The sequence below is a fragment of the Scyliorhinus torazame genome, chromosome 9, assembly GCF_047496885.1.
Source record: "Scyliorhinus torazame isolate Kashiwa2021f chromosome 9, sScyTor2.1, whole genome shotgun sequence".
Taxonomy (NCBI): domain Eukaryota; kingdom Metazoa; phylum Chordata; class Chondrichthyes; order Carcharhiniformes; family Scyliorhinidae; genus Scyliorhinus; species Scyliorhinus torazame.
In genome coordinates this window covers 55,356,724-55,381,138 of record NC_092715.1, presented here as the reverse complement: position 1 = coordinate 55,381,138, position 24,415 = coordinate 55,356,724, and the positions used below count along the sequence as shown (strand labels likewise).

Here is a 24,415-nt window from a genome sequence, read left to right as displayed (position 1 = left end):
TCTGTAGTAACATGTGGGCCAGACCTGAAGTCAGGTCATTATCCTGCATCTCCTGATTATTAGTCCAGTGATATTACCATAATGCCGCCATTGTTTTGAATCCTGCATGCATTCAGAAACAGTCTTTAGTTTTGTGCTTTTACTATTTTTTTTGCAATCTCCAGCCTTTCCTGCTGATTTGCTCGTAGATTTCGATTCTCTGCCCTTTCCTGTCACACTTGGTTTATCCTTCCCCATTTTAATACCTTTCTCTCTTGAACGGTCCCTACTCTTCACTTTAACACAGCTTCCCAAATGTGATCCCTTGCGCCCCCACTATTTTGAGAGAAGACGGATTGCAGCAAGGTTCAGGTGTAGACTGTCTCAATAGTACAGCCCCCATTTTCCTCAGTGCTGGTGCCAGTGCCCAACACAGTGGAACCAATTCTCCCACACCAGTCTTTGAGCCTGGCATTCATCTCTGTAATTTGATTTACCCTGTGCCAAATTGTACGTGACTCAAGTAATAATCCAAAGATTATTACCTTTAAGGTTCTGCTTTTGAATTTACTGCCTAGCTCCTCATACTCTCTAGGCCAAACATCTTATCTAGTTCAACCCATGTCATTGGTACCTACATGGACGACGACTGGACCTACACCTCCCACTGCAAATTCCTCTCCCGCCCTGAGCATATATACTGAACCTGGCACTGGGTGGACAGCAGCCGTCTGGATTCTCAGCTGCAGGGAAAATGTCTATCCCCATGACTACGCTATCTCTACCACAGCATTCTTCATTGCCCTCCCTTACTTGAACTGCTTCCTGTACCATGGTGCCATGGCTAGTCTGCTTGTACACCCTGCAGAAATAGCTTTCGTCTACGCAAGTTACATGCACCTCAAAACTGTTAAGACTTACAATTGCCAAGTCTGAGGCCCCTCCACCGCTGTCTATTCACCCCTTGAACCTGCCTTATTCAGGTACACATCCTCCTGTGCCTCACCGCTAACCAAACAGATGACCCTAATCCAAGAGATAAGCTCATCTCTAGTACAAGTGTCCATGCATTTCTCTCCCGATTGCACATTATTGGCAATTCAGCTTCTAGATCAATTACCCTAATCCAAATTCCGCTAGTTGTTTATACTTTCTGCAGACGTGTTTGCCCTGTATTGCGGGAGCTCCCACAGTCCATAGCTGCAACACAATATCTGTCCTGCCATTGTTACTATCAACATCCTTTGGGTTACCATTGACCATAAACTGAACTGGACTAGCTGTACAAATACAGTGACGACAAGAGGTCAGAGGCTAGGAGTTCTGTGGCAAGTAATTCGCCTTCCTGACTCCCCAAAGCCTGACAACCACCTACAAGACACAAGTCAGGAGTGTGATGGAATACTCCCCACTTGCCTGGATGAATGCAGCTCCAATAACACTCAAGACATTTGACACCATCGAGAACAAAGCAGCACGCTTGATTGGCACACCTTCCACAATCATTCACTCCCTCCATCACCGACGCACAGTAACAGGCGTGCGCATAATTTACAGGATGTACTGTAGAAACTCACCAAAGTTCCTTAGACCGCGCCTTCCAAACCATAAGCCACTACCATCTAGAAGGACAAGGGCAGCAGGTGCCTGGAAACCCCACCACTGGGAAGTTCCCCTCCAAATCACTCACTATCCTGACTTGGAAGAATATCACCGTTCCTTCACTGTCACTGGGTGAAAATCCTGGAACTCCATCCCTAATAGTAGTGGGTGTAATGATTCAAGAGGCAGTTCACCACCACCTTCTCTAGGGCAATTAAGGATGGGCAACAAATGCTGGCCCAGCCAGTGATGCCCACATCCCATAAAAATGAATTAAAATAAAACTTATATTAGTTAATTTAATTACATTCCCAAATGACTAAGAATAAATCCTATGCACATTATATTTTACTGTGTTTATTAAATGCTCTTCCAATGAAGACTTATACATTTCCAAATTCCTAATTGGCTTAGCAGTTACTCACCAAGCAACAATTCCAGGTGGAGCAGGGAGGCCAATGGAATGTTGGCCCTTATTTCAAAGGGGTTGGAGTAGGAGAGTCAGTAGGGACAGCACAGTGACACAGTGGTTAGCACTGCAGCCTCACATCGCCAGGGACCCGGTTCGATTCCGACCTCGGGTGACTGTGTGTGGAGTTTGTACATTCTCCCAGTGTGTGTGGGTTTCCTCCCACAGTCCAAAGATGAGCCGGTTAGGTGGATTGGCCATGATCAATTGCCCCTTGGTGTCCCAAGATGTGCAAGTTAGGTGGGGTTGCGGGGATAAGTCGGAGGAGTGAGCCTAGGTAGGTTTCCCTTTCGGAGAGCTGGTGCAGACTCGATGGGCTGAATAGCCTCCTTCTGCACTGTAGGGATTCTATGAAATGAAAAAAGAGCAACTCCCCACTCACCAAACTCATATTAGCTCAATGCTTGCAATCTCTGCTCCATTTGCGAAGTTGTACTGAGACCGCTATATTTAGTCTTTGGAGCGGAGACTGCAGCAACTAAATTGGATGAGTTGACCAATTAACTAATCAGCTGCTCTCCGCCAGTTTGCTTATCCCTGCCTAAGGCGATAAGAAACTTACTTTAAGGAAATACCAGTGAAATACTAACTGCAGATCGGATATTGATACTTAAAACACCTGACACACCAAACCAGTATTAGCTCATTCTGCTTTACTTAAAAGGTTATACAACAGGTGTTAACCTTGGTATGTATGCAATAGAGGGAATATCACTTGTCATTTCGACAACACCTGTAAAACCTGAAGTTGTCATGAAGCAGAAACTGAAAACGAGGACTGGAATTGAACCAAGGCAGGCCTTCATCAACAAGTATTCCACCACAGTTAGCACTGATAAAATAGAATTTGTAACATATGGAACTTTAGGAATTAAAAAAACGAATGAGATTTTGATACATTACTGCAGAATTAACTTCAAATTGTAAGACTAAACAGCAATCAATTACAGTGATGCAAGACACCAGAAACCGTGAAAGACGACATTTTCTGTCATGGGTTAACATACAAATCAGGAGGAGTAGGTCACTCAGCCCCTCGAGACAGCTCTACCAGTCACTATTCTGGCTGATCGGTTTGTAACCTCAACACTGCATTCTAACCTACCCCCAATAACCTTTCATCCCAATGCTTATCAAGAATCCGTCCACCTCAAAGCAGAGCGGGCAAAGGTGGCAAGGCTGGTGGATGAGAGTTTGAGGGTAGACAGCAGGTATTCGGAGGCCCCGGACAGGGCTGTTGAAGGAAAAGCAGAGGCTCCAGATGGAGCTTGAGTTAGTGTCTATGGGGAAGGCGGTGGGGCAGTTACAGAGGGCGAGACGGGCAGTATAAGAGTACAGGGAGAAGGCAAACAAGATGTTGGCCCAACAGTTGAGGAAGCAAGGGGGGGGGGTCCAGTTGGGTTGAGGGAGGAGGGACAGAATGAGGCCGATGCAGGCAGGGAAAGCCCTTGGGCGGACGGGTTCCCAGTGGAGTTTTAGAAAAAGTTTTGGGCGGACCTGGGGCCACTGCTGGTGTGGGTATATAATAATAATCTTTAATGACTTCCGGGTGCGGCGATGACCAGCTAAGTCGCACGTTTCGGCAGTTCCCGGTGGAACGGACTTTTGGGCTCTTAATAGGAGCCCCATCGGCAATTTTAACGGCAAATAACACTGTGCGGTAATCCAGAAGGGAATCCCCCCTGGACACGGATGGAAAAAAAGAGAGGAAAGTAGCCGGATTGCGGTGGATCCTCAAGAGCAGCGGCCAGGAAGGCAGGCACAAAGCAAGATGGCGTCGGAAGGAGCAGTTTAATATGGGGCCCTGACCAACAAGAGTTCCTGCGGTGTTGCGTAGATGAACTCAAAAAGGAGATGAAGAAGGAGCTGTTGGCCCCGATATTACAAGCGATTGAGGGGCTAAAGGAGGAGCAAAAGACCCAGGAACAGGAGCTTCGGGTCGTGAAGGCAAAGGCTGCTGAGAATGAGGACGACATACAGGGCCTGGTGGTGAAAACGGAGATCCACGAGGCACAACACAAAAGGTGTGTGGAAAGGATGGAGGTGCTGGAGAATAATGCGAGGAGGGAGAACTTAAGGATTCTTGGTCTTCCCGAAGGTGTAGAAGGGGCGGACGTCGGGGCATACGTGAGCACGATGCTGCATTCGTTAATGGGATCGGAGGCCCCGACGGGTCCGCTGGAGGTGGAGGGAGCCTATCAGGTTATGGCGCGAAGACCAAGGGCTGGAGAAATTCCTCGAGCAATAGTTGTGAGATTTCTCCGATACAAGGACAGAGAGATGGTCCTCAGATGGGCAAAGAAAACTCGGAACAGTAGGTGGGAGAATGCGGTGATCCGCGTATATCAAGATTGGAGTGCGGAGGTGGCGAGAAGGAGGGCAAGCTTTAATCGGGCCAAGGCGGTGTTGCATAAAAGGAAGGTCAAATTCGGAATGCTGCAACCGGCAAGACTGTGGGTCACACATCTAGGGAAACACCACTACTTTGAAACGGCAGACGAGGCGTGGACATTTATTGTCGAGGAGAAGCTGGAGTGAGCGGGCCAGAAAAAGTGGGGGGTGAATTTGTGGGATGAAGGGGGGAAAAGAGGACTTCCCAAGTTGTTAAACCTGCGACCCTGTAACTTCTCTCTCTTCCCCATGTCGTGGGGGAGGGGGTGAGGGAGGATGAGGAGCTGAGGGCGCCGGCCATTGGGGGCGGGGCCAAAAAGGGGAAGCGCGGGCTTTGTTCCCGCGCTATGGTAATCATGGCGGGAACAGGGAAGCAGGAAGGAGGGGGCCTCGCACAGTGTGAGCCGAGGTCACGGGGGGAAGCAGAGGTCGGCCAGAGTTTGCTGACTTCTGGGAGCAACATGGGGGGTGCAATTACGCTAGCTTGGGATCTAGCCGGGGGGGGGGGTCAACTGGGTTGCTGCTGCTGGGGAGAAGGAGGAGCTGGTATGGGGGGGGGGGGGGGGGGGGGGGGTCGGGGCGGGGGGGGGGGGGGGGGGGGTGCCGCCTGGGGGGAATACAGCTACGTGGGAACCGGGGGAGGAGCTGGATTGAAAAAGGAAATGGCTAGCCGTCAAGGGGGGGGGGGGGGGGTGAAGAGCCCCCCAACCCGGTTGATCACGTGGAATGTGAGAGGGCTGAACGGGCCGATTAAGAGGGCACGGGTACTCGCACACCTAAAGAAACTTAAGGCAGATGTGGTTATGCTTCAGGAGACGCATCTGAAGCTGATCGACCAGGTTAGACTTCGCAAAGGATGGGTGGGGCAGGTGTTTCATTCGGGGCTAGATGCAAAAAAACAGGGGGGTGGCCATACTAGTGGGGAAGCGGGTAATGTTTGAGGCAAAGACTATAGTGGCGGATAGTGGGTCAGATACGTGATGGTGAGTGGCAAACTGCAAGGGGAGGCGGTGGTATTAGTGAACGTGTATGCCTCGAACTGGGATGATGCCAATTTTATGAGGCGTATGTTAGGACGAATCCCGGACCTAGAGGTGGGGAAGGTGGTAATGGGTGGAGCCTTTAATACGGTGCTGGGCCCAGGGCTGGACAGATTGAGGTCCAGGACCGGAAGGAGGCCGGCTGCAGCTAGGGTCCTTAAGGATTTTATGGTGCAGATGGGAGTAGAAGATCCCTGGAGATTTAGTAGACCTAGGAGTAAGGAGTTTTCGTTTTTCTCCTATGTACATAAAGTATTTTCACGAATAGATTTTTTTGTTTTGGGAAGGGCACTGATCCCAAAGGTGACGGGGACGGAGTACATGGCTATAGCCATCTCGGATCATGCTCCACACTGGGTGGACCTGGAGATAGGGGAAGAGAAACGACAGCTTCCACCCTGGAGAATGGACATGGGATTATTGGCAGATGAGGGGGTGTGTTTAAGGGTGAGGGGGTGTAGTGAAAGGTACTTGGAACTGAATGATAATGGGGAGGTACAGGTGGGAGTGGTCTGGGAGGCACTGAAGGTAGTGGTTAGAGGGGAGCTGATATCTATTAGGGCACATAAAGGAAAGCAGGAGGGTAGGGAAAGGGAGCGGTTGTCGATAGAACTTCTGAGGGTGGACAGACAATATGCGGAGGCACCGGAGGAGGGACTGTACAGGGAAAGGCAAAAGCTACATGTAGAATTTGACTTGTTGACTACGGGTAATGCAGAGGCACAATGGAGGAAGGCACAGGGTGTACAGTACGAATATGGGGAGAAGGCGAGCAGGTTGCTGGCCCACCAACTGAGGAAAAGGGGAGCAGCGAGGGAGATAGGGGGGGGTGAGAGATGAGGAGGGAGAGATGGAGCGGGGAGCGGAGAGAGTGAATGGAGTGTTCAAGGCATTTTATGAAAGATTATATGAAGCGCAGCCCCCGGACGGGAAGGAGAGAATGATGTGCTTTCTGGATCAGCTGGAATTTCCGAAGGCGGAGGAGCAGGAGAGAGTGGGGCTGGGAGCACAGATTGAGATGGAGGAAGTAGTGAAAGGGATTGGAAGCATGCAGGCGGGGAAGGCCCCGGGACCAGACGGATTCCCAGTTGAATTCTATAAGAAATATTTGGACTTGCTGGCCCCGCTACTGATGAGAACCTTTAATGAGGCGAGGGAAAGGAGGCAGCTGCCCCCGACTATGTCAGAGGCAACGATATCGCTCCTCCTAAAGGAGGAAAAAGGCCCACTGCAATGCGGGTCATACAGGCCCATTTCCCTCCTGAATGTGGATGCTAAGATTCTGGCCAAGGTAATGGCAATGAGGATAGAGGATTGTGTCCCGGGGATGGTCCATGAGGACCAAACTGGGTTTGTGAAGGGGAGACAGCTAAATACAAATATACGGAGGCTGCGAGGGGTAATGATGATGCCCCCACCAGAGGGGGAAGCGGAGATAGTGGTGGCGATGGATGCCGAGAAAGCATTTGATAGAGTGAAGTGGGATTATTTGTGGGAGGTGTTGAGGAGATTTGGCTTTGGGGACGGGTATATCAGGTGGGTACAGTTGCTGTATAGGGCCCCGATGGCGAGCGTGGTCACGAATGGACGGGGTTCTGATTATTTTCGGCTCCATAAAGGGACGAGGCAGGGATGTCCTCTGTCCCCGTTATTGTTTGCATTGGCGATTGAACCCCTGGCCATAGCACTGAGGGGTTCCAGGAAGTGGAGGGGAGTACTTAGGGGGGGAGAAGAACACCGGGTATCTCTGTACGCGGACGATTTGTTGCTATATGTGGCGGACCCGGCGGAGGGATGCCAGAGATAATGCGGATACTTGGGGAGTTTGGGGATTTTTCAGGGTATAAACTGAACATGGGGAAAAGTGAGTTATTTGTGGTGCATCCGGGGGAGCAGAGCAGAGAGATAGAGGATTTACCGTTGAGGAAGGTAACAAGGGACTTCCGGTACCTGGGGATCCAGATAGCCAAGAATTGGGGTACATTACATAGGCTTAATTTAACACTGTTGGTGGAACAGATGGAGGAGGATTTCAAGAGATGGGACATGGTGTCCCTGTCATTGGCAGGTAGGGTGCAGGCGGTTAAAACGGTGGTCCTCCCAAGATTCCTTTTTGTGTTTCAGTGCCTCCCGGTGGTGATCATGAAGGCTTTTTTCAAAAGAATTGAGAAGAGCATTATGAGTTTTGTGTGGGCTGGGAAGACCCCGAGAGTGAGGCGGGGATTCTTGCAGCATAGTAGGGACAGGGGGGGCCTGGCACTACCGAGCCTAAGTGAGTACTACTGGGCCGCCAATGTTTCAATGGTGTGTAAGTGGATGGGAGAAGGGGAGGGAGCGGCGTGGAAGAGATTGGAGAGGGCGTCCTGCAGGGGGACTAGCCTGCAAGCAATGGTGACGGCGCCGTTGCCATTCTCACCAAAGAAATACATCACAAGCCCGGTGGTGGTGGCTACATTGAAAATTTGGGGGCAGTGGAGACGGCATAGGGGAGGGACAGGAGCTTCGGTGCGGTCCCCGATAAGAAACAATCATAGGTTTGTCCCGGGGAGAATGGATGGGGGATTTGGAGCATGGCAAAGAGCTGGGGTAGTACAATTAAGAGATCTATTTGTAGCTGGGACGTTTGCGAGTCTGGGAGCGCTGACGGAGAAATATGGGTTGCCCCAAGGGAATGCATTTCGGTATATGCAATTGAGGGCTTTTGCGAGGCAACAGGTGAGGGAATTCCCGCAGCTCCAGACGCAGGAAGTGCAGGATAGAGTGATCTCAGAGACATGGGTGGGGGACGGTAAGGTGGCGGACATATACAGGGAGATGAGGGACGAGGGGGTGATCATGGTAGATGAGCTGAAAGGGAAATGGGAAGAAGAACTGGGGGAGGAGATTGAGGAGGGGCTGTGGGCGGGTGCCCTACGTAGGGTAAACTCATCGTCCTCGTGTGCCAGGCTAAACCTGATACAATTTAAGGTGTTACACAGGGCGCACATGACTGGAGCACGGCTTAGTAAATTTTTTGGGGTAGAGGATAGGTGTGAGAGATGCTCGAGAGGCCCAGCGAATCACACCCACATGTTCTGGTCATGCCCGGCACTACAGGGGTTCTGGGTGGGGGTGGCAAAGGTGCTTTCGAAGGTGGTGGGGTCCGGGTCGAACCAAGCTGGGGATTGGCTATATTTAGGGTTGCAGAAGAGCCGGGAGTGCAGGAGGCGAGAGAGGCTGACGTGTTGGCCTTTGCGTCCCTTGTAGCCCGGCGCAGGATATTGTTAATGTGGAAGGAAGCCAAACCCCCGGATGTGGAGACCTGGATAAACGATATGGCAGGGTTCATAAAGTTAGAAAGGATTAAGTTTGTGTTAAGGGGTTCGGCTCAGGGGTTCACCAGGCGGTGGCAACCGTTCATCGACTACCTCACAGAAAGATAGAGGGAATGGAAAAGAAGTAGATAACAGCAGCGACCCGGGGGGGGGGGGGGGGGGGGGGGGGGGGGGAAATCGGACGGACTCTCAGGGATGTTATTGTATATGTATAGGTATTTGGTATAAGTTATTGTATATTGGATTGTAGTTTTGGAGAATATTTATTTTGGACAAGGCAGTTGCCATTTAGTTTTGTTTATTGTTTTTGTTTATCTATTACTTATTTATTTGTTTAAAACTGGCCACGGTTATTTATCTTGCTTTATTGTTGTGTAAAAGAAACACTACGTATTGTTATGTTTGGCCAAAAAACATGAATAAAATATATTTTAAAAAATAAAATAAAATAATCTTTAATACTCTTTTATTGTCTTGTCACAAGTATGAAGCTACTGTGAAAAGCCCCCAGTTGCCACATTCCGGCGCCTGTTCGGGTACACAGAGGGAGAATTCAGAATTCTCAGCTGGTACGGGAATTGAACCCGCGCTGCTGGCCTTATTCTGCATCACAAACCAGCTGTCTAGCCCACTGAGCTAAACCAGCCCTGCTGGGGAGAGGGGGGGAACTCCCCCATACACTGTCGCAGGCTTCCATCTCCCTGATATGAAAAAAGGACAAGGATCCGGAGCTGTGTGGGTCGTACCGCCCAATATCGTTATTGAATGTAGACGCCAAGCTGTTGGCGAATGTGTGGACCTCGCGAATCGAGGACTGCGTCCCGGGGTGATAGGCAAAGTTGAAATGGGGTTTGTGAAGGGGAGGCAGTTGACGGCTTACGTAATCATGATGCCTTTGGAGGGGCAGGAGGTGGAGGTAGTGGTGGCGATGGACATGGAGAAGGTGTTCGATCGGGTGGAGTAGAGTATCTTCTGGAAGTGTTGGGCAGTTTGGGTTTGGACAGGGGCTTATGGACTGGGTCCAGCTGCTGTATAAGGCCCCGGTCTCAAGTATGTGGACAAACCGAGTAGGTTTGGTGTATTTTGAGCTGCATCAGGGGACGAGGCAGTGCGCCTGCTCCCTCCTTGGCTTTTTGCCTTGGCGATAGAGCCGCTGGCAATGGCACTTAGGGCGTCGAGGGGCTGGAGAGGGATTGAGCGGGGAGCAGCGAGCACAGGGCCTCATTGTATGCGGACGACCTGTTATATATCTCAGACCCGTTGGGCAGTAATGGGACATTATGGGGATTTTGGCTGGTTTTCAAGATACAAGTTGAACATGGGGAAGAGTTAAGCTGAGGGGTGGAGGTGGAGAGAATAAAGGCATATTGTATCATAATCCATTTTTTAATATTTATTTTTAAAATATTTTAGTCGCTGTTAATTCTAATTAGCTGCCCTATGACTCTGTTCCTCCACATTTTAATGAAAGTAAAAGTTACAGTCTTTGAGCCAACGTTCCATTTTGGGATTTTCCCATCCAGTCATATCAACATGGATCGTAACAATTTTTACTTTTGCTTACAACTTAATGATGGGCACTTTGTACTATACTTATACAACTTTCACAAAGTTACGGTCACTTTTACTGAGCCAGATGATTGGGGAGATCACCCATGAATTCATGCAGAAAACGTTTCTCTGGGTGACCTACCTACCTACCACACAAATGGAATGAAGAATAAAGAGTACCATGGGTCATGAACAATGACAAAAGTGCCGAAATAACAATACTTATCCCGAATTAAAAACAAGGGCGATTTGTGATCTTACTCACAACCACGGTGACAGAGTCAATGGACAACGAGGCACTACCAGCAGATTGGAAGCAGGCTAAATGGTTCCCAACAGCAAAAAAGGGTAACAAAACAGGTGCAGGCAACCAAAGACAATTAGCCATACATCCATTCCATGTAAAATAATGGAATTCATTATCAGAAATCACCATGACTTAACTGCACGATAATAACCTCGGTAACAAGTCAGCATGGATTCAGAAGGGTATAGTCCATTCAAGAAAACATATAAAGGAAATGCAGCAGTTAATTTGTACTCAGCAACCTCCCATGAACAGCAGTTATACTGGCTGAGAGATAAGTATTGAACCATGAAGTTTTATGGTTTAGATAGGTAGAAATAATTTGCTGAATGGTAAAAAATATCTAGTCCTGTTTGGAGAACTTTATGGATGGTGGTTTGTGGAAGGTGGCAGTGTTGTGTAGGATGCCTTACAGCTCTGGAGTTGACATCACTACACTTTCTTTTTTAAAAATATTTACAGTACCGAATTATTTTTTTCCAATTAAGGGACAATTTAGCATGGCCAATCCACCTACCCTGCACATCTTTGGGTTCTGGGGGTGAGACCCATGCAAACACAGGGAGAATGTGCAAATTCCACACGGACAGTGACCCGGTGCCGGGATCGAACCCAGGTCCTCAGCGCCGTGAGACAGCAGTGCCAACCACTGCACCACCATGCCGCCCACAATTTCTAATTTATTGAAAGATGAAACTAAGAAACACGGTGCGATGTGGTCAGATTGGCAAAAGATATTCAAGCATGCATGCTGTGCATCAGAATCGGTGCAGACTGCTCAGAAATTACATATTTTTCCACCAGATTCTGTGACTGAGCAGAAAAATGGCAGGTGCAGCTTATGCAGACAACTAAAAAGTACAGCACAGAAGCAAAAACAAGCAACAACTTGTATTCGTACAGTCCTTTTAATGTTCCAAAACATTCAAAGGCTCATGACAGATGAATTCTATGCAAAGCTGCAAAAGGAGGTATTGGCAATATGGGATGGTGATCACGGGTTTTGTCGACGAGTTGCATTTTAAGGCGAGGTAAGTAGAGACTGCTGCCTCAACAACTCCAGGGACACGGGTTGAATTCCAGCCTAGGGTGACTGTCTGTGTGGAATTTGCACTTTGTCCCAGTGTCTGCGTGGGTCTCCTCCGGGTGCTCCGGTTTCTTCCACAGATGTGCAGGTTAGGTGGATTGGCCATCCTAAATCGCCCCTTAGTAGGGTTACTGGGTTACTGGGATAGGGTTGAGGCGTGTGCTTAAGTAGGGTGCCTTTTCCAAGGGCCATGCAGACTTGGTGGGTGGAATGGCCTCCTTCTGCAATGTATGATTTATGACATTTTGGCAAGCCAGCCAAGGAGGTAAGCAGAACAGCTGAGTGTGGAGGTGACACAGGTATGAATGCAGGCTGTAGCAGAGGCGGAGGGTGATGTCACAGAGCTACAGGTGGCTTTGTGAAAGAGGTAGTTACAACATCATATATTTATATAGCATCTTTAACATGATGAAATGCCCCCAAGGTGCTTCACCAGAGCATTACAAAGCATGATACTGAGCTATACAAGGCGATTTGGGTTGTTCAAAGAGGAAGGCTGTAGGGTATGTCTTACAGGAGACAAGAAAAAGATAAGCAGAGAGGTGTAGGGTAGGAAAATACAACTGAAGGCATACATACATAGAAAATAGGAGCAGGCCATTCGGCCCTTCGAGCCTGCTCCACCATTCGTTATGATCATGGTTGATCATCAAATTCAATACCCTGTTCCTGCCTTTCTCCCAAATCCCTTGATCCTTTTAGCCAGAAGAGCTATATCTAATTCTTTCTTGAAATCACGCAATGTTTTGGCCTCAAATACTGTGTTCACAGAATCATCACTCTCTGGGTGAAGAAATGCCTCCACACTTCTCAACCTTTTTCTCTTTAAATGCTTATGGAAACATTAAGGCAATTTTTATGTTCCCACTAACTTACTTTCATACTCTCATTTTCCCCTTCTTAATCAATCCTTGGTCTGCCTTTGCTAAATTCTAAATTGCTCCCAATCCTCAGGTCTATTGCTTTTTCTAGTCAATGTGTTTGCTTCTTCATGGCATACCACCAAGAATGGAGAAACAATGGGGACTTTTTGCACTTTTTTTTGTTCTCACCCAAAACAAATTCACCTGAGAAGAATTTTATAAAAGAGGAAAAATAAAGTGGTAAAGGAGAGAAGGGAGGGGAGAAAATAAATAAAAGGGGGGGAAAATGCCAGAAGGGAGCCAAAGCAGAGGGAGAAGGGGAACCAAAGGCAGACGGGGCAATGGGCAAGCCAGTTCAGACTAGCCAATCAGTGAACAAAGCGGCAGAACGGAAGTATCGCCGCAGCAAAAAGAGCTGGGCAGACAGGTGCAGTCTCCCACAGGGCCAGAAGGGAGCTGGAACTGGAAGGCAGCCTTTGCCGATGCGCTGAGGGAGCATCATCAGGTAAACAAGGCAGAGGCTAGGGCAGACATAGAGGCCCCAGTGCAGGCAGCAATGGCCAAAGCCCTGGCGGAGGTGCAGCAGGCCCTGGGCAGAGCAGAGGAGAAATTGGGCGCCCAAGGGAAGAAACTGGAAGCCCAAGAGGCGACCATTAAGGAGCTGGAGAAAGCAGCGACTGGCGTGAGCGACCGGATCACGGCCCTGGAGAGGGAGGTGGCGAGACTGGGCACAACACAGGGGAGCCTGAAGGGCAGAGTGGACAACGAGGAAAACCGCTCGAGAAGGCAAAATGTCAGGATAGTGGGCTTACCAGAGGGGATCGAGGGTAGAAACCCCACGGCATACGTGGCCGAGATGCTGGGCAACCTAGTGGGGAAGGAAACCTTTCCCAGCCCACCAGAAATGGACAGAGCACACCGGTCGCTGCGCCCGAAGCCCAAAGCAGGGGAACACCAGAGAGCAGTTATAGCTAAACTGCACCGGTACCAAGATAGGGAAACAATCCTACGCTGGGCCAGGAAAAACAGAACCTGCAAATGGGAAGGACATGCCATTAGAATTTACAAGGGCATTGGGGCAGACCTAGCCAGGAGACGGGCCGAGTTCAATAGAGCGAAAGCAGCGCTTCACAAGAGTAACGTGTGTTTTGGTATGCTGTACCCAGTGAAACTCTGGGTCACATACCAAGAAAGAGAATACTTCTTTACAGCCCCTGCAGAAGCAAACACGTTTGTTGAGGAACACGGGCTGGAAAACCACCAGCGAAGGTAGAAATGAGGGGCCCCTGGTAAGGGGCAACAACACAAAGGAGGGTACAAGGGAGAGGGGGGGAGAAGGGGAGAGACCGGGGAGGGGCGACACAGGGAAGGAGAGACAAACAAGGCTAGACAAGGAATAGGGCTACACAGTGCCACAACCAAGGGCTCGAAACAAGGAATCGCTGCAAGCACCCACCCAGCACGGTCTCTGGGTGAAGGGAGACCCCAGAGTGCAGGGAACTACCCGCATGGCAGACGCACAGTGGGCAGCCATGTCGGGTGCCCCCGGGACAAAGGGAAACCCTGGAGTGCAGGGACCCGACCACATGGAGAGAGCAGTGACAGCGGCCATGCTGGACGCTCCCCTAACAAAGGAAAACCCCGGAGGGCAGGGGCGCGTCCACCAGGTAAGTATGGTTAATCCCACAGACGCAAGGGGGGCAGAAGCCCCCCCACCAGGATAGTCCCCTGGAACGTAAGGGGATTCAAAGGCCCAGTGTAGCGATCCAGAGTCCTCACCCGCCTAAGAAATATGAGGGCCGACATAGTCTTCCTCCAAGAGACACACCTGAGAGAGCAGGACCGACTGCGGGTAAGAAAGGGCTGGGTGGAACAAACATACCATTCCTGCTATGGAACAAGGGCCAGGGGGGTAGCGATATTGATCGGCAAGAGGACGATGTTCAGGGCGACAAAGACGGTTACGGACCCAGGGGGACGGCATGTCATGGTCAGCGGGGCCCTGGATGGGGCAACGGTAGCACTAGTTAACGTGTACGCACCCAACTGGGATGACGTGAGCTTCATGAAATGAATGGAAATCGTTTATTGTCACAAGTAGGCTTTAAATTAAGTTAGTGAAAAGCCCCTAGTCGGCATATTCCGGCACATGTTCGGGGAGGCTGTTACGGGAATCGAACCGTGCTGCTGGCGCCTTGGTCTGCTTTCAAAGCCAGCAATTTAGCCCTGTGCTAAACAGCCCCTCAAAAAGACCATGGAAGAAATCCCTTTATGGAGCAGATGGGACGGTAGCGGTGGACCCCTGGAGGTTCGCCCACCCGGGGGAGAAGGAATTCTCCTTCTCTCCAGGACACAACGTATACACCAGAATGGACTTCTTTGTGGTAGGGAAAACGGTGCTTCCGGGAATAGACAAGGTGGAATACTCCGCAATTGTGATATCAGACCACGCTCCACACTACATGGACGTGAGGCTGGAGACGGGCAGGGCCCAATGCCCCACATGGAGGTTGGACGTCGCCCTACTAGCGGACAAGACCTTCAACAAAAGGTTATCACGGGACATTGCAGAGTACACAGAGAACAACAGAACGGGGAGGTCTCACCCTCCACGTTCTGGGAAGCACTAAAGGCCATACTAAGAGGGGGAATCATCGCTTTCAAAGCGCGAAGAGATAGGGAGGAAAGGGTGGCTAGGCAGCAGCTGGTCGATTCCATACTGGAGGTAGACCGTAAATACTCCGAGGCCCCGACCGTAGAACTCCTGGCGGAGAGGAAAGAGCTACAAAGGAAATTTGACCTGCTCTCCACCAGGAAAGCAGTGCACCAACTCCGCCAGGCACGTGGGACCCTATACGAACACGGAGACAAAGCCAGCCGGCTGTCGGCACACCAGCTGAGAAAGCAGGCAGCCACCAGAGAAATTGCACAAATCAGGGATACCAGAGGCACGCTAGAAACTGAACCAGAAAAGATCAACAAAACCTTCAAGGCCTTCTACCAAGGGCTGTACACCTCAGAGTCCCCAATGGGGGCGCCTGGGATGAAACAGTTCCTTGATGGACTGGACATTCCAGTCGTGGGGGAGGGTAAAAAATGGGGCTTGGAAGCACTACTAGCACTGGGAGAGATCATGGACAGCATTAGCTCCATGCAGGCGGGGAAGGCGCCAGGACCCGACGGATTCCCGGTGGTCTTCTACAAATAATTTGCGACAGCACTAGCCCCGCACCTGCGGGAGATGTTCACAGGCTCGCTAGCAAGGAGCACACTGCCGCCCACGCCTCAATCGCGCTGATACCTAAGAAAGACAACGACCCAATGGAATGTGGGTCATACAGACCCATCTCACTGCTGAATGCAGACGCTAAAATACTGGCCAATTTCCTAGCCAAAAGGTTAGAAGTCTGTGTACCTGAGGTGGTCGCAGAGGACCAGACGGGCTTTGTCAAAGGTAGAAAGCTTACCTCGAACATCAGGCGCCTGCTGAACGTGATAATGACCCCCTCCGGGAGAGAACACCAGAGGGGATTGTCTCCCTAGATGCAGAAAAGGCCTTCGACGGAGTCGAATGAAAATGCCTCAGAGGTACTAGAGCGGTTCGGGCTTGGAACAGGGTTCACCTCCTGGGTAAAGCTCCTATACAACGCTCCCATGGCGAGCGTACGGACCAACAATACCAACTCCCGATGCTTCCAGCTGCACAGGGGCACCAGACAAGGATGCCCACTGTCCCCGCTGCTGTTTGCTCTAGCGATCAAACCACTAGCAATCGCACTCAGAGCAGCAAAAAGCTGGAGGGGGATCCGAAGGGGAGGCAGAGAGTACAGAGTCTCACTCTTATGCAGCTGACCTGCTCCTCTACATTTCGGATCCACAGAGCAGCATGGGCGGAATAATCGCGCTCCTGAAAGAGTTTGCCGCCTTCTCGGGCTACAAACTCCACATGAGCAAAAGCGAGATCTTCCCGGTACACCCACAAGTAGGTGGGGCAGCCCTAATGGGACTGCCGCTTAAATAAGCCCGACACAAATTGCGCTACCTGGGGATCCAAATAGCCCATGACTGGAAAGGGATCCACAAATGGAACCTCACCAGTCTGACAGAGGAAGTAAAAAAGGACCTGCAAAGATGGAACACACTCCCACTCTCCCTCGCGGGGAGAGTCCAGACGATCAAAATGAACGTGCTGCCCAGGTACCTCTTCCTATTCAGATCCATCCCGATCTACATCCCCAAGGCCTTTTTCAAAGCACTAGACAAATTAATCATGGAAGGACACTGACAGTCAGGGACCTATACACGGACGGAGGATAATTTCAGCTAGCCAGGGGGAACGAGCTACGGTACCTGCAACTAAAAAATTTCCTACGAAAGGAGACAGGGACATACCCACAACCACCATGACAGACACTACTGGAAGAGTTACTGGACTCAAGCATACTAGATAAAGGAAACTGTAGTGACATGTATCACCGACTGGTAGAAGGGGCCGACACCGTAGTGGACGCAACAAGAATGAAGTACGAGGAGGACCTGGGGATCAAAATAGGGTGGGGACTCTGGAGCGAAGCACTGCATAGGGTCAACTCCACCTCCATATGCGCAAGGCTCAGCCTGACGCAACTAAAAATGGTACATAGAGCCCACTTAACAAGAACCCGATAGAGTAGGTTCTTTCCGGAGGTGGAGGACAGATGTGAGCAGTGCCAAGGAGGCCCAGTCAACCACGCCCACATGTTCTGGTCCTGCCCCAGACTTGTGGAATGCTGGACAGCCTTCTTCGAGGCAATGTCCAAGGTGGTGGGGGTGAGGGTGGAGCCATGCCAGGAAGTGGCGGTCTTCGGCGTTTCAGACCAGCCAGATCTATTCCTGGGGAGGCGGGCCTTGCCTTTGCCTCCCTGATCGCCCGCCACAGAATCCTGTTCGGCTGGCGGTCAGCAGCACCACCCAAAGCTGCAGACTGGCTGTCCGACCTCTCGGAATCTCTCCAAATGGAGAAAACAGTTAAATCTAAGAGGAAGGAAAGGCGAATTCCGTCTGGAAGAAGGGACGACAACACCACAAACAGATGCCTTCTTATGTGTGCAAATAATTTTGCCAAGTGTACAGAGCTGCTGCTGTTGAGCGGGGGGCATAATACCATCCGATGGCTTCTCAGGGAAAATTTAAACGTCAGCAGCAGCAGCGACCCCATAGGGGAGTGGGGGTGAGTGCTCCGTTGGGAGGGTGTGCTAAGACTGATGCGCGTGGGGTCACGTCTAGTCAATTGCTATTGTATATTCTCTTTTTGCACTATGTTAATGTTCGCTCGATTTTGCTGTGTTAGGATTATTACTATTTATTATGAAAAACTTTGCAGAACTTTAATAAAAAAATATTTAAAAAAAAAAAAAGAATGGAGAAATAATGATGCAAATTCCCAAGCGGTCAAAATTAGAGACATGCAGGCATCTGTGTGGACTGTGGGGTTGGAGGAGATTACAGAAATAGGGAGGGGCAAGGCCATGGATGTATTTGGAAACCAGGCTGAGAATTTTAAAATTATGAGCTTTTCTTGACAAGCAGTCAAGTGAGCACAATGGGGACAGTGCAAGGGGGCTTGCTGCAGTTTAAGACACGGGCCTCAGGTTTATTTTGGGGGGGGGGGGGGGTTGGAATGTGGGAGACCCACCAGTAGGGTGTTAATATAATCAAGTCTTGAAGGAATTGATGAGGGTTTCTGCAGCAGATGAGCTCAAACTGGGACAATGTTGGGCGATGTAATGGAGGTGGAAAAAGGCAGTTTTCGAAATGGCACCAACATCAGTTTGGAAGCACAGCTCAGGATCAAATGTGACACAGGGTTACAAAACGGACTGGTTAAATTTCAGATTGTTGCCAGAAAGATGGATGGAATCTGTAGTCAGGCAATGGAGATTGGATGAATTGGGCTTCCCAATACTTAACTGGAGGAAATTTCTTCACATCCAGTGTTGTATATGCAATAATTCAGCAACAGTGGAGGAGGAGTGGAGAGAAATGGTGAGGAAGAGCTGGGTGTCATTAGCTTACTTGTGAAAACTAACGTTGTACCTTCGGATGATGTCACCAAGGGGCAGCATGTAAATGGGAAATATGAGGGGGCCAAGGATTGATCCTTGCGGGACACCAGAGTGCAGGAGAAGGAAGAGAAGCCACTGCATGTGATCCTCTGGCTATGATTCGATAGATAGAACAGAATCACTTTTTGAGAGCAGTGTGACCCAGCTGGATAACAATGGAGATGAGTTGGAGGAGAACGGTGCGGTCAACCAAGTCAAAGACTGCAGACGGGTTGAGAAGAATGTGGAGGGAACGTTTATCTTTGTCACAGTCACGTAGGATGCCATTTGTGACTTTGATAAGAGCTGGTTTGGTATTGCGGCAGGGATAGAAATCATATTGGAGGGATTCAACCATAGAGTTGCACGAAAGATGTAAATGTATTTGGAAGGCAACATGTTCAAAGACTTTGGAGAGAGGAAAGAGAGTTAGAGGTGAAAGGTAGCTTGCAAGGACAAAGGGTTCAAGGGTTGTTGAGGAGAGGAGTGGTGACAACCGATATAATGAAAATAGAACCTTAGTTAGGCCACACTTGGAGTATAGTGTTCAATTCTGGTCGCCACACTACCAGAAGGATGTGGAGGCTTTAGAGAGGGTGCAGAAGAGATTTACCAGAATGTTGCCTGGTATGGAGGGCATAAGCTATGAGGAGCGATTGAATAAACTCGGTTTGTTCTCACTGGAACGAAGGAGGTTGAGGGGCGACCTGATAGAGGTATACAAAATTATGAGGGGCATAGACAGAGTGGATAGTCAGAGGCTTTTCCCCAGGGTAGAGGGGTCAATTACTAGGGGGCATAGGTTTAAGGTGAGAGGGGCAAGGTTTAGAGTAGATGTACGAGGCAAGTTTTTTACGCAGAGGGTAGTGGGTGCCTGGAACTCGCTACCGGAGGAGGTAGTGGAAGCAGGGACGATAGGGACATTTAAGGGGCATCTTGACAAATATATGAATAGGATGGGAATAGAAGGATACGGACCCAGGAAGTGTAGAAGATTGTAGTTTAGTCGGGCAGTATGGTCGGCACGGGCTTGGAGAGCCGAAGGGCCTGTTCCTGTGCTGTACATTTCTTTGTTCTTTGTTCTTTGAAAAGACGGATAACCAGCAGTAAGTGTGCGCAACAGGAGTTAAGACAATGGTTTCAGGTTTCTTCATTGTTAATTTGCAGAAAGTTCAGTTGATTTAGCACTGAACATCAGGTAAGCGTTTTTTGATAAGATGGGATCAAGACGATCAGGAGAAATGGCTGAGAGGTAGAGCAGTGTTCCACAAAAATGATGACCATATGTCTTCAGATCCTGTTGCTACAGGACAGCACAGGGATGAGAATGAAGAGGAAAGCAAGACAGATGCTTGGGGGGACCCACCCATTAGAAGGAACCCACCTCTTACATACAGCCTCAGCTTCCACTGTTCATTTAAGAAACTGAATGCAGTTTATGAATGAAAACTGATATATTTGTCAAAACGTTTTACTGTCTAGGTATGTACTGAATGCAAGACTGTTTATAAAGTATACATTCCAGATTAGCTACAGAAGAGCACATTCTCATAGTAATGTCATCGTAAGGAACAGATACAGTTGAAATTCCACTGTATCAGAGGTCAAATGATTTTTTAGCAACCGCCATTTCGTGACGGGATAATAATCCCAACTGTAGAGACAGAAAACATCTGGTTCAATTTGAAATTGTTGCATTTTCAACACATGATGCACTATATTCTGAATTTCAGATTCTTTTTTTTATAAATTTAGAGTACCCAATTATTTTTTTCCAATTAAGGGGCAATTTAACGTGGCCAATCCACCTACCCTGCACATCTTTGGGTTGTGGGGGTGAAATCCACGCAGACACAGGAGAGCGTGCAAACTCCACACGGACAGTGACCCAGGGCTGGGATTCGATACAGGGCTGGTCCTCAGCGCCATAGGCAGCAATGCTAACCACTGTGCCACCGTGCTGCCCTGAATTTCAGATTCTGACCCCAATCTGAAACGGTATTTAGTTGCAAAGACCAGATTTTACGCCACAAGGATTCTACCGATCAGTTTGTAAACCGGATGGTATTCAGCTTTCAACTAACTTAACCTTGTTCACATCAAGGTCGATGGGGAAAGGTGAAGGAATCTACCAACGTTTGAAAACACTAGGCAGGTCAAGCAACATCTCAACCAGGAAACCTCCTGGGCCGGCATGCCTCAGTGCCACAACATATGGTTTTTACTCATCGACTGAGGCATCAGGGAATGAGAACGTTTATCCAAACCAGATCATGCAGAATAATTTGTGCCATTCCGGAGGTTAGTGGTTATTTTGATAATCATTCAAGTTGCATTACAACAAACATCTACTGTATGATATTCAAACCTCTTTAGAAGTACAACAAAAACTCCTCACCGTTCTTGCTGACATCCAATTCCCTGAGATTGATGAGATTTGCAATGGATGCTGGCAACACAGTTAGATCATTATCCGGCATGCTCAGCTTGTGTAGAGATTGGCAATTGAACAGTTGCTGTGTGGCAGAAGGCAAAGCAAAAAGTTAAATTAAAGCAAGATGCCATATAAGCAAAATCAATATGTAAGCATTACAATAGCGAGGCTTAAAATATGTAACCAACCAGTATTCTTTCACCTATGGCTAAAACATCAATAAGTCCACCAGTTAAACCCTTACATTTGAGCGCCTACAATACTTTGTCACCCCCGTTTTTATTTCTATCAATTTATTTTCATTTCTTCCATCAATCTGTTTTTTCCTCGCCATTGTCCCCCCTACTCTACTTATGCCATCTGTTCCATGTTGCCCTTTGACACACTGCTCACCGTTGTCCTGTCATTCACACATTCTAATCCCTTTATGTACCACTTTCAGCACCCTTCTTAGCCTTAATCATCTCATTTACATTCCTTTTGTCTTTCTGTCCACATCTTTGTTAATCTCCACCTTTGCTGGCCCTCTATCCAGCTCCTGGGAAATAATATTATCCTTTTTCAGATTGTCTCAATATACTGGGCTTTCCATGCGACTCTGCGGGATCCTTCCAGTACATAGGAGTGTGGCTGACCAAATCAATGAGACCTTGTTTTAGGCTTAAAATTACAAAACAAATTAAACAGTAAATGAATCAAGTTAATAGCAGCATTAATATAACATTTTTACAGGAGTTAAGCGTCACCAGTTGTGTAAAAGTAACAATGTAAACTGAGGAATTATTCATTTTAATTCTTAGCAGTCATCTTTAGCTTTTTTTCATAACTACAGGAGCTGTGTACCTTATATAGAACACACACAACAGGCTTTTTAGCACACAGTCAATGTCATTATTTATGCTCCACAAACGCCCAGCTTTTCTCACTGAACAAAGTTAGCATAAGCTCCTCCCCATCTCGTTTAGCCTATTTCCCCTTGTGGTAACTGGCATTTTCTAACCACAATTTGGGCAAAGATTTTTGCTCCTCACTTTCTTATAAGATTCATTAGTGACTACTTTATATTATTCCCCCATGGTTTTGGTCTCTGTAAGAAGGGTGTGGACGCACTGGAGAGATTGCAGAAGAGGTTTACAAGGATAGAGTGGAGAGCTTGGGACTGTTTTCCTTGGGGAGAAAGTGGCAAAGCAGAGATTTGATAGAGATGCTCAAAATCATTAGGGGGCTGGACAGAGTAGATAGGGAGAAACAGTTCCTGTTCGTAAAGGGATCAAGAATGAGAGGGCGCAGATTTAAAATGACTTACAAAAGCAGAGAAAACTGTACTGTGAGGAAAACGTTTTCACGCAGCGAGTGATTTGGATCTGGAATGCACTGCCTGGAAGCGTAGTGGAGATAGATTCAACTGAGGAATTCAAGAGAACGTTGGATGACGATATCATTAAAAACAATGTACAGGGGTACGGGGAAAAGGCTGGGAAATGGCACAAAGCCATAATGCTGATTTGGAGAGCCGATAAGAGACACAATTTGCCAAATGGCCTCCTTTTATTTAAGATAGAACATACAAAGTGCAGAAGGAGGCCATTCGGCCCATCGAACAAAGAACAAAGAACAAAGAAATGTACAGCACAGGAACAGGCCCTTCGGCCCTCCAAGCCCGTGCCGACCATACTGCCCGACTAAACTACAATCTTCTACACTTCCTGGGTCCGTATCCTTCTATTCCCATCCTATTCATATATTTGTCAAGATGCCCCTTAAATATCCCTATCGTCCCTGCCTCCACTACCTCCTCCGGTAGTGAGTTCCAGGCACCCACTACCCTCTGCGTAAAAAACTTGCCTCGTACATCTACTCTAAACTTTGCCCCTCTCACCTTAAACCTATGCCCCCTAGTAATTGACCCCTCTACCCTGGGGAAAAGCCTCTGACTATCCACTCTGTCTATGCCCCTCATAATTTTGTATACCTCTATCAGGTCGCCCCTCAACCTCCTTCGTTCCAGTGAGAACAAACCGAGTTTATTCAATCGCTCCTCATAGCTTATGCCCTCCATACCAGGCAACATTCTGGTAAATCTCTTCTGCACCCTCTCTAAAGCCTCCACATCCTTCTGGTAGTGTGGCGACCAGAATTGAACACTATACTCCAAGTGTGGCCTAACTAAGGTTCTATACAGCTGCAACATGACTTGCCAATTCTTATACTCAATGCCCCGGCCAATGAAGGCAAGCATGCCGTATGCCTTCTTGACTACCTTCTCCACCTGTGTAGCCCCTTTCAGTGATCTGTGGACCTGTACTCCTAGATCTCTTTGACTTTCAATACTCTTGAGGGTTCTACCATTCACTGTATATTCCCTACCTGCATTAGCCCTTCCAAAATGCATTACCTCACATTTGTCCAGGTTAAACTCCATCTGCCATCTCTCCGCCCAAGTCTCCAGACAATCTAAATCCTGCTGTATCCTCAGACAGTCCTCATCGCTATCCGCAATTCCACCAACCTTTGTGTCGTCTGCAAACTTACTAATCAGACCAGTTACATTTTCCTCCAAATCATTTATATATACTACAAAGAGCAAAGGTCCCAGCACTGATCCCTGTGGAACACCACTGGTCACAGCCCTCCAATTAGAAAAGCATCCCTCCATTGCTACCCTCTGCCTTCTATGGCCTAGCCAGTTCTGTATCCACCTTGCCAGTTCACCCCTGATCCCGTGTGACTTCACCTTTTGTACTAGTCTACCATGAGGGACCTTGTCAAAGGCCTTACTGAGTCTGCACAGAACCACTTAAGCCCTTACTTCCATCATATCCCCCTAAACCAATAAACCCTCATAACCTTTTTGGACACGAAGGGCAATTTCGCATGGCCAATCCACCTAACCTGCACATCTTTGGACTGTGGAAGGAAACCAGAGCACCCAGAGTAAACCCTCGCAGACACAGGGAGAGCGTGCAGACTCCGCACAGACAGTGACCCAGCAGGGAATCGAACCTGGGACCCTGGTGCTGTGAAGCCATAGTGCTAACCACTACAGTACCGTGCTGCCTACCCTTACCGTGCGTTCTGCGCTGAAACTAAATTAACAGACGATGACTATGTCAAATGGCGGAAAACTGCCATTCAAGTGAGCTTTCCTTTACACGATTATTTGTTGATTTATACACCCGATTATACAATCAGATTTTCACAGGCGTCAAGTTAAGCGGTTAAGGAGCATAAACAATAAAGAATAACACCCGGAGAAAGCAAAGTGCAGGAACACTAAACATCTATTGCATTTCAT

At 48.6% G+C, this 24,415-nt stretch overlaps 1 protein-coding gene across 3 annotated transcripts in view; it reads right to left on the bottom strand.

Moving 5' to 3' along the window:
* Window positions 1-24,415, bottom strand: part of erbin (erbb2 interacting protein) — a 354,311-nt gene that overhangs the window by 203,140 nt on the left and 126,756 nt on the right. For all 3 annotated transcript variants that reach the window (XM_072515927.1, XM_072515929.1, XM_072515928.1), the window contains exon 3: window positions 21,085-21,202. In XM_072515927.1, coding sequence (XP_072372028.1) covers window positions 21,085-21,202 — 118 coding nt within the window. The remainder of the gene's footprint in view (window positions 1-21,084; window positions 21,203-24,415) is intronic.